Source organism: Euprymna scolopes, chromosome 5 (genome assembly GCF_053919585.1).
Source record: "Euprymna scolopes isolate OS-2025 chromosome 5, ASM5391958v1, whole genome shotgun sequence".
NCBI classification, from domain to species: domain Eukaryota; kingdom Metazoa; phylum Mollusca; class Cephalopoda; order Sepiida; family Sepiolidae; genus Euprymna; species Euprymna scolopes.
Genome location: NC_136486.1, coordinates 17,437,895 through 17,454,571, shown reverse-complemented (window position 1 = coordinate 17,454,571; position 16,677 = coordinate 17,437,895). Strand labels below are relative to the sequence as shown.

The 16,677-nt window shown below is 36.3% G+C and overlaps 1 protein-coding gene across 1 annotated transcript in view; it reads right to left on the bottom strand.

Annotated features, from left to right (window-relative positions):
- The window catches only part of LOC145276711 (ADAMTS-like protein 3), a 583,334-nt gene that overhangs the window by 5,697 nt on the left and 560,960 nt on the right, over positions 1 to 16,677 (bottom strand). The window contains exon 15 of the mRNA XM_080127906.1: positions 3,456 to 3,603. Within this exon, the coding sequence (XP_079984032.1) occupies positions 3,456 to 3,603 (148 nt within the window). The remainder of the gene's footprint in view (positions 1 to 3,455; positions 3,604 to 16,677) is intronic.

The following is a 16,677-nucleotide window of genomic DNA, read 5'->3' as shown; positions in this document are numbered from 1 at the left end:
CGACCTCCATAGAATGGAAATATGTCACAAAGTTTAACAAGGTTTTTTAATATAGATCCCCAGAATATTGTGATAAGTGTTTCAGTGTGAACAGGTATGGTATAATAAATTATGGGGTTTATCTATTTTATTTTTACTTTCATTATATTTTGCTTTGGTTTTGATACCCCCAAATTCGAAGCAATCTCTTTACAACCCTTCCCATACTTTCATAAATCAGAGTCCATTTTCTGTAGACTGTTTTTGAACCCAGTCAACGACGCGTACTTTTGCTAGCATATATATATATATATATATATATATATATATATATATATATATATATATAAAACACTAAATGTATGCATGCGTGTGTGTCTATGTGAAAACATTTTAGTTATTTTTTTATTCAATTCTTACCCCAAACAAGGCACAGTGCCACTTTGAAATAGGGAGCTACTATCGGGGACATAAGTTGCAGAAATATTATGAAGGGAGATGAGTAGCAAGATGTCTGTTCACATTACACTTGAACTTCTGCATGTCAGTACAGTTGGGAAAGCATAATCCCGGAAGGGAGTTCCGAAGTCTAGCAGTTCTGGGGAAGAAACTATTGGAGTAGAAGGTTTTCTTACATCTAGGGATCTCTACTGTGAAGGGGTGGGATTTAGCTGCTTGTCAGGTTTGTCGGTGGTGTTCACGTCGAGGGGATACAAGTGCTTGTAGTTCGTCAGAACATTCACCATTAAAGTACTTGTAGAACAGGCAAAGGGATGCAACAGTTGGTCGATGGGACAGAGGCTGAAGCCTAGATGACAGTTCAGGACTTATCAGGTTGGCGACTCTCTTTTGAACCCTGTCCAGTAGCAGATGCACCGGCCCAAATGTGACAGCAGTACTCCATACATGCGCGAATGGTGGCCTTATAGAGGTACAAGATACTTTCAGGTGTATGTAGTTTTGTATTATTTATACGAATTCATTCATAGCTTGTAGTGGTTTTGATTTAACTGATTCTTATATATCCGACGATAGCTCAAACGACAGGGAACGCGGCTGGAGCGCTAAATGTTTTAGTTTCGATTCTAGCCGATGACACCCAAGTCATTAAAAAAAAAAATTTAGAAATCAGTACTATATATTAGGCACAATATTATATCCAATTAAGAATTTGCTCTGTAATAATAAATACGTAATCTACACGAATTAAAACATATTTAAGCACATTTTACGACCGGGCAATGACGGGTGCTCTCTCCACTATATATATAAATATATATATATATGTCACCGTTTGTTTGTGTGCTGCAGGTTTACATTTTCATAATATTTAAAAGAACATTGAAACATTCCTTCGATTCTATTTAGGGTCACTAGTACAATTATCTGTTAGGTTCATGAAATAACTGATATATTTTAAATCGTAAAAAATCGTATAATTTGAATTAATCTGATTACTGTTTTCATCATCAGTGTTATTTGCACAACGTTTCAGTCGATGTAACCTCCGACCTTCCTCAAGCATTTAAGTTACCATGTTTGATATTTGAAAACGGCTAGTTACGTACCTCCTAGGATTCGTATTTAGGTTTTAGTTATAAGTAAAAATAAATTAAAAAAATAACACTCAAGAGTAGAACAGTAGTTATATTAATCCAAATAATATGAACAATCATTCCTTATCACAAAAATATTTAAAATTGTAGATTTTCTTTGTTTTAAAATCAAAAACAAAATACAATTAAATAAAGAACATCTGAGAGAAAAATGTATTTAAATTATAATTATTTATCATTTTCAAGATTTCAAATAATTAAATAAAAACGAATTAGTTTCGATTGATTACTTGCCGTTTTACAGCTCTGTGAGAAACACAGCGACAGCAAGTATCTTTTAAAAGAAAACACCATCGCGCTAACAGTTTTTTTTAAATGGTTCATATTGCAAATGATATTTTTAACTTTTGGTTCAAGAAACAAAATGTAATGAAGACTATATTTTAAATGATTTAAATCCAACACTATATTTAAAAAAGACGGGTGAATATTGCTAGTTTATTCTTACTCTCTAAAATTATTCCTAAAATAATGGGTTCTCGTCCAGAATTCCCCCTATATAAAATTTAAAAAAAATAAAGAAAAAATATGTATGATGTGCTTAGTCGTGAAGCAGCAAGAATATCATATTCCAAAAATCACGTAAATTGATCAAGTAGTTATATTTTTTATAAAGAAAATAATTTTAAGCGATTAATGGGAATTTGCAGGCATTACATAAAAAATATGAATCATTGTTGAGTTATTTAACTTGTTTTCTGAGATGTTTTTTCAAACTACCAGATGAGAGAGTCACGTCTAGAATACTCATAAAATTCGATTTGTTATTAAAAAAAACCCAAAAAACTACTGGATGAATTTAGGTAATTTTTGGAATATGATATTTTCGTTTTGTCATACAGATTTTTCTTTATTTTTGCTTCTGTAATACGGGGGATTTCTGGACAAGAACCCAAAAAACCTGAGACATTTTGAACTGTTTGTCAGCGAATGGTCTACATTTGCTTTCGAAATTGACAAGTGGCAACATGTAATATGCGTAGATTACGGGCTGCTTACAATAAGTTTCCAGACTTTTTTTTCGTATGGACACTTTTGTTGATAGTACAAATATATAAAACTCTAGTTCCCGTCAAAGTAATCCTCTCCGACTGTAATGCACTTGTACCGTTCCAACTTCTTGAAACCCCATGAAAGTCCTTTTGTGTAAACGCGTCAATGGCCCTCGTCACAGTCTCTTCCATCTTCTCAATTATCTCATAACGACAGCATCTAAGGCTTTCTTTGAGCTTATGCTATAACCAAAAGTCACAGGGAGCAAGATTTGGACTAAAGGGAGGGCGAGGAACTGTCTTCATGTCCTTATCCATGAAATTCTTTATTTGGCTAATCAAATCTGGTGTTCTGACTTCCTTACTCTAACCACACCTCTCATCATACCTCATAGACTCACTGCCTTCCTTGAATCTCTTATGTCACTAAAAAACTGACGTTCAATTCATGCAAAGTGGTTCCAAAACAGTCTGAAGTATTCCACACATTTCTGTGGCATTTTTTCTAAATTTAAAACAGAATTTTATTTCATACCGTTCTTCAAATTGTCATCACGTCAATATCGCATTTTTGAAATTCACCAGCTGTGAAACTCATGCTTTAGTAGGACGTATTCCAATCCGTGCTGTAGCTATTCATTTTAATCTGAAATCATAAAAATTTGGCAGTCAATCTCATAAGATCTATAGCAATAACATACTAAATTTTAAAGAGTTTGCGACAATTTTAAATGCCTGTACAAAAAAGTCTGGAAACTTGTTGAAGGCACCTCGTATGTTGCAATAATTTTAATTGGGAGATGCGGAAGTATCCTTGCATGGGATCAAGCGGATTTGTTTCGGACGTGGAATCATGTTGCTAACTTACCGAGTTTGCAAGGAGGTACGCGACATGCCCTCTTCATCATGGGTCGGGGCTTGAGGTAACAATTCTTGCCGGCGAATGCGCCGCTCTTTCGCCAATGACACCAATAAAAACGAGTTTGGTAACTCAAGTCACCACATTTCCCTTTACACTGCAAACAAATACGGAAAGAAGAAAGAAAAGAAAGTTTTATAAACACAACAAAGAAATTAATTCCTGCTTCTATTATAGCAATCGTGTGTTGACAATATGAACAAACTATCTCTCACCCCCTCTTTCTCTCTTTCCCTTTCTCTTTCTTTCTCTTTCTTTGTCTCTCTCTTTCTTTTTCTTTTTCTTTCTTTCTCTCTTTACATCATAATCATATTAGTACACATGCGCGTAAGCACACACACACACACACACACACACACACACACACACACACACACACACACACACACACACACACACACACACACATATATATACTAGCAATCGGTGCCCGGCGTTGCCCAGGTGTTTTGAAGTGTATGCTGAGGAAAAAAAAATGGTCAATTTTTTTAAACTTATAAACATAAACATCATATATATAAGGATAATAGTACGCCATATATATAACACCATAAGACCATTATTTACTGAAGTGAAAGGAAAACCCGGGGGAACTTTACCCAAAAATAAATCTATATTTTTTTTGTGTGTATTGATAGTCTGGTACTTATACAGTTTAGTGACGACATTAAAAAATGGAAATATTGAAAAAAAAATTTTATTGTACGTAACTGTTATAGACTGAAGTTCTCCGAAAAAAAATTTCACTTCATTTGATCAAGTAGTTTTTTTTTACAGCGAAAAACAATGATTTATCACGGCTACGTCAACGTGGCCGTTTTGGAAATGTTATTGCAGGCCCAGGAATTCCCCAAGGGCAGGTAACTGCCGTACATAGCAGAATACCTCCATTTTAGGCCAATCTAGCCCTTTCCCCCCCCCCCCACCAGAATGAGATTTTTTTTTTTTTTGCGAAGACAGATGCCATTTTTGGGGTGGTTTTTTTTTTTCTAATTTGTAACAGAAGTAAATAAGCGAAGTTTCGAAGTTATCCATGCGTGTCCAACTGAGCATGTTTCGAAAATAATCTCGTATAAAAATTCTTCAATTCTTTGCATTCTTCAATTTCTTTGCATATTCAATAGTATTCTTATTTAAAAAAAAAAAAAACGCAAAAAAATTGCAGATATAAAAAACAAAAACCTAAAAAAATTGCAGATGTGTTGTGCGCATCTCAATATGGCGAGAAAAAAAAAGGCTAGATTGCGAAATTTGGCCTAAAATGGAGGTATTCTGCTAGGTACATTTCCAAAATGGCCACGTTGACGTCGTCGTGATAAATAATTGTTTTTCGCTGTAAGAACAAAGCCACTTGATCAAATGAAGTGAAATTTTTTTTCGGAGAACTTCAGTCTATAACAGTTACGTACAATAAAATTCTTTTTCAATATTTCCATTTTTTAATGTCGTCACTAGACTGTATAAGTATCGATAGTCTTATCAACACCCCTTTTTCTATTTATTTAAAAAGAAAATACAACCTTATACAAATTCCCTGTTAGTTTCTTTTTCGGTTATCTTATACGATGATCATCTTTATTTAACTATTACGTGTAATTATATTCATACAGATATTCTATATGATTTATATTTGCGTAATATTTGCGTAGAAATGAAGAAAATCAAATTTACTGTGTATTTATCGTGTTGCCATAACAACGTGACGTAGCCAAGAACGGTAGTGGACGTGAGTGTGTGTGCGTGTGTGCGCGTGTTTTCGTGCTGTACTGTTTGTAGTAGTAGTACTACTAATAATCTGTACCGCGTTTGCTTTCTTGTTGTGTGAATGGCGGACGTTGAGTCAGAGGTTGAATTGTGGAGTTTCGTATTTTTGTAATTTGTAAATGGCAAGTTAGAAAAAAATTAAACCTTTCCAAGATGGACAATAAATAAGACCAAAATATTTTATGGTAAAGTTAAGAGCGTAAGAACTATACTTTTTTAGGAGATGTGATTATTGGATTAACCAATCAGAAATCGTCTGTGGCACACACATCTCTGTTTTTATATATATATATATATATATATATATATATATATATATATATATATATATATATATACAACGTGATTAGATTAAATGAAATACTAAATGCCATAAGTTACAGATTGTATAATAAAGTAAACCTAAAGTCCAAATAAATATTAGTATCAATATTTATAAAACAATCCCAAACAGATAAAAAAGCTCAATATACGAGATAGAGCAATACTATAAATGGAAATTCTAAATTATGCAGAATTACAATCAAATTTCTTGTTTGACAAATAAATATAATTTTTTTTAAATCCACGAATTTTCCATGAATGACTCATCAGATCCTGGGTAGTTGGATTTTTATGAATTTTTATTTGATCAACGAAAAAACTTTAAATATTAATTATACTCCTTTGCCAAACAATAAATTTTGTACTAATTCTGCATACGCACACAGACACAGTCTACGTGTGTATGTACGTAAATAGTAATATAGCATTTGTGTTTACATGTTTCGTTCCTCTGAGTTTTATTTGGTTGGTTGTTTTTGTTTTACGGCATATCAACCTTTTTCAGGTTAATTAATGCTGAATCTAGTTATTTTGAGGAACGATTTTTAATGGAGTATATATTTTTTTTTTAAGTTAGATTCTATTTAACCCATAGTTGGAACCCTAACAGGTACTACCACTCCGGATCAGAGTGGACCTGGGATCAATGGTAATTAAAGGGTGGCTCCACACTCCCCAAAGTCCGCAAGGTGGGGCCTCACCATCGGGTATAGTTTTAGGTCATATCTAGGACCTGAATTTTATTTGATTTTGTATTTACTTTTTCTTTAAACACCCAAGTTTATAGATATTTTATATTAAAGACGAACATCTCTACTTTTATATATATATATATATATATATATATATATATATATATATATATATATATATAACATATTTTCTGTGTGTGCGAGTGCGTGTGAGTTTGTTCCTTATGGACTTCGAAGCAGTTTGGCAATTCCTTTAAAAATTTCACAGAAATGTACTTTATGCATCTGTACATGTTCTTAGATAGTACCGGAAAAGCTCCTAATAAGTATCGAAAATCGAAAAAAAATCCAATTAAACAAAAACTATTTTGACTAAAGATAACACTCTTATACAGTCTAACATCACAAGTGCATTTAAGAAGTTTTATCATCGCACAAGCAGAATTGGTATATGTATAAACAAACAGTGGGTTGTTTGATGAGACAGGGGCGCGTTCAGTACACTCTATGAATGTTTCTCTTTAAAGCTCAATTGAACCATAACACTTGACTACTGCATTTTAAACTTTAATTCAAGCCATTATATGAAAGTAATTTTTATAAAGAGCGCAGTGGGTTCTCTACATTGCAATATAGACAAAGTCACTGCGTAAAAGGATGTAAAGATTCCTCCCGATGTATCGCGGTGGATTCCCAATAAGAACAGGCTATCGATCAATTTTATTGGAAAATGGGTGATTTATCTATCTCGTATACAATAAAATCGTTGCTAATTATTCAACCCTGTACAACCTCGGGTCTCCCTACTAGTATATATATATATATATAAATATTAATCACAGATTCTACTTTTTTCCCATTCTCTCATTCTGTCTTTTAACATTTAATAATGCAATAAATAATGTAATTTATTTTATTCCTCAGTAGTTAATTTTCTTCACACACACACACACACACACACACACACACACACACACACACACACACACACACACACACACACACACACATATTAGGTTTAGAACAAAGTTCTTGCAGAATCTGAAATGTTAATTTCAAATGGTCTATTTTCAAATAAGTTTTCATTATAATACCTTTGCTTTATATATCATTTAAAAAGGCGTTTTTCGCTCTATCTAATCGTATAAATTAGTCGTTTTAAAATAATTATGTTTTCTTTTCAGAAAGTTAAATACAAGATGGAAAATAAGCAAATTCTCACCATTTTCTTATTTCAATTCAAGCTAGGGCGAAAAGCTGCTGAAACATCTCGCAATATCAACCACTACTGAACGCACAGTACAATGGCGATTTAAGAAATTTCGTGGCGGGTAAGTAAAGAGTCTTGAAGATGATTAGCATAGTGCTCTGCCATTGGATGTTGAAAACGATCAACTAAGATCCTCAGTCGAAGCTAACTTGCTTCTGTATTAGACGTAACGTATACGACGATTTCCAACCACTTGAGAGACATTATAAAAACGGAAAAACTTTATAAATGGTGCCTCACAAATTGAACGACAACCGAGAGAAACTCCGTCATGAACTGTCATCGTCCCTTCTTTTATGCAACAAGAACGATTCGTTTCTCGACCGGGTTGTAACTTGCGATGAAAAGTGTGTGCTTTACGACAGCCGGCGACGCTCATTTCAGTGGTTAGACGCTGACGAAGCTTCACTTCACGTACTGAAGTCAGAGTTGCACCAAATGAAGGTCATGCTGATGGTTCAGTGGTCCCATCCATTGCAGTTGTTTGAATGCAGGCGAGACCATTACGGAGAAGTACTGTCAAGAAATGGATGAAATGCATCAGAAACTTCGACAATAACACCCAGCGTTGCTCAACAGAAAAAGGCCCAATTCTCCTTAACGACGATGCCCGACAGCACGTTGCTAAACCGGCTATGTAGAAGTTGAACGAATGAAACTCTGCCTCATCCGCCATACTCTCAAGACCTCTCATCTTCCGACTACCACTTTTTCAAGCACCTAGACATTTTCTGCGTGAGAAGTGCTTAAAAATCTAAGCGATATAAAAAATGCTTTCAGTGACTTCATCGCCACCAGAACGCAAGATTTTTTTTTACATTACTGGCATAAATACACTTGTTTTGCGTCGGCAAAAGTGTGTTTATTCTTATGGTGCTTATTTCGATGAATACATTTTTTTTTTAAGCCCAGATATGTTCATCTGAATTTAAAAGTTAAAAACCGCAAGAACTTTCTTGTCGACCTTAGACACTCGAGAACAGTGTTTAGTAATTATTCAAACTATCTCCATGGTATTCAAGCCCTTTCTGTAGACATTTAAGCTCTTTCCAATAGGTATTCAAACTCTTTCTAGTAGACACTCAAGCTCTCTCCAGTAAGTATTCAAATTTCTCAGGTAGGCGCTCAACCTCCCTCCGGTAGACATTCACGCTCTCTCTCTCTCTCATATGCATTCAAGCTCTCTCCAATAGGCATTCAAGCTCTCTCTCGTAAGTATTCAAGCTCTACTCTCGGCGCTCTCTCCAGTAGGCTATCAAACTTTCTACCGTAGGCATTCAAGCTCTCTCCAGTAGACACTCAAGGAATCTCCCGTATGGCATTCAATCTTTCTCCCTTAGGCATTTGAGCTCTCTCCAGTAGGCTCTCAAACATTAGTCAATAGACTCTCTCCAGTAGGCATACAAATTCTCTCCCGTAGGCATTCAACCCTCTCCTGTAGGAATTCAAACTCTCTGTAGTAGACATTCAAGCTCTGTGTGTATGTATGTAAGATATATATGTTATCTATTTATTTTCGCCTGTTCTTTTGGTCTTTCTTTGGTGTATTGAACGGTATGTCTGCGTACGGTGAGTGCTGATGAAGACAATTCTTATTTCTGATTTATTTTAAACACATTATGATCCAGAACGTACAAGTGAACGGTGAGTGAATGATAGCAGGGGAAGAAATAGTATAGCTAGTAAGATAAAGAAACATTTACACGTGACTCATTCGCACTTAAAGGGATCAGTAATTTGGGTGGCTTTATGGACCTTCACCAAAACATAAATTACCTATTAAATGTTGAAATGCATACTAATATACACCCACATCATATATTACGGCATGATCCCGTTAACATGTCGGTTCCCGTTAGATAAGTTAAGCAACATTGATCTGATCAATACTAAAATGGGTGACCATGAAGGAATACCAGGTGCTGTAAATGTCCTACGCTTATCTCACAATAATGTAGTGAGATATTGTCCAATCATTGCTTCATAATTGTACGCGTCAGCACCCGTACAGGGAGTATCCATTGTTTTTCAAGACTGAACAGAGGACGATAATTACAGGGATCGTTCCAAAAGTAATGCTTTCTATTTTTTAACTAAAAAAAAAGAAATATTAAAAAAAAAAAATTTTGAAGACAAGTGATCTTTTGTGCTCCTCAATTTATTTTTCTACAGTCACCACCACTTTTAATGACTCTTGCCAGCGATGGTAGTGGCTGTGTATTCGGCCATTACCTTAGATATGTGCTCATTAGTTTTCCCCACGTTTTTGCTATAGAGCGTGGTGTCGTCAGCAAATATACCCATCTCAGAGACAATTTTATCAGGTAAGTCATTTATAAATATCAGAAATAATAAAAGTCCAAGGATCGATCCCTGAGGTACACCCGCATTTATATCAACTTTTTTGGACATACGCCAATAGAGGACAACCTGGATTCTTCTCTCATTTAAGAATGATCTAATTATGCTGAGCATTCGTCCAGTAATACCGTAGGATTTTATTTTCATGAGAAGACTATCCTGCCATACCCTGTCAAAAGCCTTAAATATATCTCCTCCCCTGCCTTATCCAGTACTTGGTATAAATGTTCAGAGATTACAGTTTGAATATTTGCAGTAGAACGGGCTTGCCTAAATCCATATTGGTTGTTAGACAGAAGTTTAGCAGCTGCAAGGTGGTGGACTAGAGCTTGATTAATTAAGGACTCAAATATTTTGGCGAAAAGAGGGAGAATTTTAAACCGTGAATATCGCCATTAGAAAGATCAAACTTTAAGGTTAGGAATGTATATGTTCAGTTGCCATAGCAATGCAAGCCTATCTAGTCCATTCGGACGGAAAGAAGATATAAAAAGAAAGTTTTTTCTTCATTTCTTCCTCGTCTTATTTTCGTTCTTACTAGTTAGGGACCGTATCGATTAAGTTAACCTGTGAATTTTTACAAGGGTAACACTGAGTGCATGATAATCCAGACCTATAAAGTTTCCAAGGTAGAATGAAAGATACGTGACGTTAAAATGGCGGCAAGGAGTAACGGTCAAACGGTAGACAAAACACGCGCCGAACGATGACGAATGGCGAATTTATTTATAAAGTTGAGAGAAAACTGAAGTTTTTGAAATCAGTTTCTCAGTGGAAGACGTGCGAATGAGACACCGCTAATAATGAAGACAACTAATAATTTAAGTGGAATCCTACCTCGATGTTTGTCCGTCTGCGTTACTCATTTCATTAAAAAGGAAAATAAAGTTAAAAGTTAAACAATTAGCTAAGATAATATATATTTTTTTATTTGGGATGAGTAATTTGTGTATTTATTTATTTATTTGCGGATTGTTATCCTCATCTTCATAGTTGTTGCTGCTTCACAACTTTTCGGCCAACTCATTACTTTGGCTTTCTTTAGGTGATTAACTGCGACGGGATAGGAATGTTGAGTCTTGTAACTGTATCACTAGTAATTATTACTTTTCATAGTTGTTGTCTCACCATGTTTTTGACCAACTAATCTTCTGGCGCAGTGGATAGAGTAGTTGAGTCTCTACGGTTCAAGATAAGCATTGTCTGAAAATAGCGGTTTCAATCCTACCCAAAGCAGGCCAGTCTGCTTTCTATCAAGAAATACTTGAAGGGTCAATGTAATATTGTCAAATTAATTTTGCACTAATTATAGTTTAGTATGGATTTCAATAAAACAATCGTCAACTATTTCAGCAATTTAAACTGTCCGGCATTTTCTTTTTACTTTTATTCATATTAAACAAGACCGTATTGCCCTGAAGTGTAAAGGGTTACTGTGGTAATGCCAAATTTATAGGGGCAATCTGTTTAGGCAGCTGGACAGCAAGATGTTTATTCACATGACATTTAGATTTCTGCATATTGATACGTCGAGGAAACAAGAAGCTCGAGGAAAGACACTATTAACATAGAAAATCTTCCGAAATCTAGAGACCCCTTCTTCGCCTCGGGACTTGTTTCCTCGTCACCAAAACTAAGAAAATCTAGCCCATTTCTGCAATGACCTTTTCCCTGGAAATTGCGTTATGTTGCTGGTACTGTGAAGTTCTGGGAGGTCTAGCCTCTCAAAAGAAAGAAAAAGGTTAGTTAATTGCTAATCGCCTGAGGCACTCCTTCCTGGTAATGCTGACGGAACTGTCTAGGCATTTTTTTTGCGGATCAGAGTTGTCCTCCTCGTTTGTGCTGACTCTTAACTCCCACTTTCAGACCCTTGTGCCACATTTCTAACCGTAAGGGAGAGATAAATAAGAAACTCTGCGATAAAAAGGTGAGGTTTAGAAGCTAGTACGGGGAAGGGGAGGTCAGAGGTATTTCCTTTACTGCACACCGCTCAAGCAGACAGGTAATATTAATCAACGTGCGTGGTTTGCTCGCATCACCCCAGCTGAACGTGTCAGGGTATTTCTTTCTGTCAGATGTCATGAACGTTGGTGCCATCGAGTACAGCTTGTTTCTGCCATCGTTAGCCAGAGGGTCGCTCTCTTAAATGGTGTGTCACGGGAAAAGAGGTTCGGGGCTGGAATGGAGGTGGATGACAAGGCCGGGGTGGAAGTGGAGTAGGGAAGTGTGTGGATTGGAGTTTCGTCTGCCTTTGTATATAAGATGCCTCTATTCACAACAAGAATTCAGACGACAACAAACATGACGAAAAGAAAGAAAGAAAAATACCCCGAAGAATATCACTCACCCCAATCCCTGCTACGCAACTCCCGAAAATATTCTCTTGGGAAGTATGCGAATTGAGGCGTTGTCGGATTTAGCTGAACAGCATTTGACAGAAGAGGAATTTTTAAACACAAATACATACACATACACACATATACACACATACTCACACACATACTCACACACATGCACATATATGTCTATTTTGTGGTACAAATTTTATTTTGGCTATATAAAGATCATATTTACTTCGAAACATGTTGAATTAAAAAATAAAATAACATCAATGGTAACATTATAAAATACAGGGAACAACGATAAAATTGTCGTCTTAGAAAAGACGACATAATTCCATTTCCGTTTGATAAAAACCGGTTTTCTTTTTTTTTTTGTTGCAAACCATCTACTAGTTAACAAATTGTGCATAAATCCCAAATGGCGATAGAAGCCATCCGTCATGTCTGAAAGTGACAGAATGTTCAACGCGCGAGATTGGAGATGCGCCGCTGTACAATTCATGCTCTCTACCGATCCAACAACAGAACCATTGCCAGCACTCTCAAAATGCAAATCCAGACGGTTCAACGCTTGAGCACACAGTTCAAGGAAGTTTCCGGCCACACTTATTGTCTTTTGTGTGGTCTCAAGTGAGGGCCACATCATGGCACCTCACATCTTCAAAGTCGGCTTGAAAGTAAACATTAAACCTGGATGTGCTAAAGAGTGTGGTGATCGCCTGGTGCAATTAGATGGCTGCTGAGTGTGGCAGCAGGACTGTTTGAGAAGGAATGCTATGACTTCGTACCCGTCTCTTACTGTGTTTCCTCTTCCCCCAACATGAACCTGCTGAACTACTTCGTTTGGTAATACATCGAGAACATCACCAACATGACCTCCTATAACACCAAAGCCAGCTGGATTCGGCGAGCTCCCGCCAGCGCTTGTGAAAAGGCATACTCTCAGTTCCGGATCCGTATCGAATCGGTTATTGAGCTGAAGGTTGAATAGATGTCAGCTCTACTACATAATCAAGCTACCTTTAACTGACATTTTCATTAAAAGTTTTAAAATAAAGCTGTAGTCAAGTTTTCACGCAAATTATTATCAATGACTGCTCGTTAGTAATAAGAAAGGGGATACCCTGGATTTCGAATGACAGCATGTCTCTCCAAATTATCAGTAAAAGTCGACTTTCTGTTTTACAGGGATAGCTTTCTCATTACCATTTACATGAATGCCGACTTTTGCTGGTCTGTATGTGTACTGAAATCATGAAATTTTTATAATTCGTGCATTGAACTCTCGTGATTTGTTTACCAAATCGACTAGACTCCGAATAAGATAAGATCAGAAAAATATTCATTAATAACTGCTATCCAGAAGACCTTATTAATGATTGTATTAACAAAAAATTTGCAGATTTCAAAGCCTTAAAAATACTCCGTCTTTTTAAAAATTATCATGGATAAGGGATGATGATGCAAAATTAGCTAAACAGATTCTTATAAGTAATATTAATTACTTGTACTCTGTTTCTTTGCGTTTGGTACATACTACGGGACCTGTCTTTTCTTCTTTTCACAAGGACTGTTTAATCTACATCCACAACAGTAATATTGTTTATCAATTTAAATGCCAGTGTGATGCTGTTAATTGTGGCGGACGTCTTTGCATTTACAGACTCGTATAAACCAGAACATTATATCGAAGATTAGTCAGGGCAGGGAAGGGTAGGACCCGTGAGTTTCCCTTCTACTAAAACTTTTAACTTTGCTATTGGCCAACATTCGGTTGGAAAAAAATGTGCGTGCCAATAACTATAAAATAGAGTGGTTTGATGTACTACGTAGAGTGGATTAAAAAAAACATTAAACATTTTTGGAATCTGGCTTTATCCCCATTCATAAACTTTCTTTGTGCCGGCAGAAGGAATTGATAAAAGCATGGAATCTCTTTGTGGAACTGTGACTCGTTTCCTTCTGTGTTTTTCTCCCACGAGGTGCTTAAATCGTCTTATACACGTATATCTAATTAAAGTGTTACTTTAATCGTCTTTTGCCATTTTAAATTCATCAGTGCTGTTTATTTTCACTAATAATTTTATTTTCATTGTATGCTATCGTTGTCTCGTGACAAGATGATCGCTGAAATAGCCTTGGAAAGATTGCTCACCTACCTTATGTATATATATATATATATATATATATATATATATATATATATATATATATAACTTGGGAGTAACCACTTATCAAGGCCCGAAGGTTAATCGAGGATAAGTGTTAATGAATGTAAGGTGGAGGTGTAGTAATCACTTATGGATGTAAATTGGGTAGAATTTGATTGTTTAGGAGGACGGCTTAACAGGAATTTGTTTGTATCAGACTTGAAAGCCACCATGTTGTATTCCACGCCAGAAGAACAGTGTTCCACGCTTTGTTCATGGAATTTGCGTTTTAGTCGCTGGTAGAGAGTGGGGAAACTCATATATAGTTGTTATAGCTATTAGAGTGTTTTCTGTGGAAGTTTGGCAAAGAGGGAACCATAGATTAAAGTGCGGTCGAGCACTTGCTATGAAAATAGCGATAGAGTAGAGACAGGATCACGACGTCTCTTCTCTGGGAAAGAGGTTGCAGGGAAGAGAAAGGACATCGACTACTAGGTTTCAAAGCGGTTGTACTCTATCAAGACAGGATATGGTGCGCCGAGCATCTTCTGCCCAGGTATGGCAAGATTACTTCATTTTAGGGCGCACAATATACATACAGATAGAGAATTACATCGGCAGTGAGGTACTTACTGGAGCGGTAGAGTGATCCAACCATTTTACCAGCCATCTTGGCAACAGATTTGATGTATGTGTTCCATTTCAGATCAGGAGTGAAAGTCAGTCACAGAAGCTTGTCAAGACGAGGGGCTCCCCCAAGACGAAAGCCATTCATTTCAATTGGGGTATGGTGGGGATCAGAGCGATTATGATGAAAGGAGGATAGCTTGTTTTCGATCCATTAAAATTAACCAGCTACCTTTTTCTCCATTGCACCACGTTCTTAAGATCAAGAATAAGGGAATCAGAAATTTAATGGCCATTGCATTTATATTGTCGTGTTGATTTCATAAATGTCTACGAACAACATGAGAATGCGATTTAGGAGATCATTGATAAATATCAGGAACGGGATTGGACCCAGGATGGAACTTTCAGGGACGCCAGCGTTAATACAATGAGTATCTGATTTCTGTCCATAAATGACTACTCCTATACGCCTATCAGAGAGAAAGGATTTTATAACCGAGAAGACATTCGCAGCTATTCCATAGCTGGCGATCTTGTGAAGTAAGCCTTTATGCAATTTTCCATCAAAAACCCTTGATATGTCAAGAGCTATTGCTCTAGGGACGAAGTCCTCGTCAAGAGTTTCACTAATTCTGTGTAATATAACAGTTAGTACATCAGCTGTAGATCTCGCAGAACGGAAACCATATTGCATGTCATTAAGAAGGTTATTTTTTTTAAGGTGGTTGACCATTTCTCTGTTTATCACAGTTTCCAACAACTCACACATGACGCACAGGAGACATTGGGCATTATGACTGGAATGCTGTCCGGGCCAGTGTTTTACTAGAATCAATGTTTATGATAAGGTTGGCAACATTATGCACAGACATTTGTATGTATTTCTTAGTGTGTTTTCAGTCACAAGAGGGAATACGGGAGATAGGCGGCTCTGATCGCAAAGGGTGGGGGGAATTTGCTGCAAAGTTTGTATAGAAGACTATGTGCATGACACCAAAAAAGAACTAGAAAAATACATATCGCACAAAAACACGGAAAGGATAATCATGGCAGCGAGTAAAAAAAATCAACAAAACAGAAAACCAAGCCATAAAGAATAAGACGAGAAAAGAAAATGTGAAGAAAAACAACTAGATGGAAGATTCATAAGGATGGCAAAAGATAAAAATAACGAAAACACTTGGACATGGATGCGAAAAGGACACATAAGCCGAGAAACTGAATCCCTAATAACCGCAGCACAAGTTAACTCGATAAGAACCAACCACATCAAAGCAAAGATCGACAGAACACTGGGAATTATGCAACGCACAGACAAATGGTACAAACATACGCCGGCAACAGTACTTGAAAACGAGAATCACAAAATCCTATAGGATATGGACATATAAGCTGATGAACCCATCCAAGCAAGGAGACGTACAACAATAATGAAAACAACTGAAATATTAAGGTAAACCCTTGAATGTGGAGACTAACACACATGTGTAACAAGCGCAGTCCAGACAAACTGCTGCAGAGGAATAACGTGAAGCACTTCATTGAAGCTGCATATTTGTAAGTTCTCTAACTCCCCCCCCATTATCACACCATTGCCCCTACAAAAAAAATAGAGTGAAACTAAATAGCCAAGCAGAG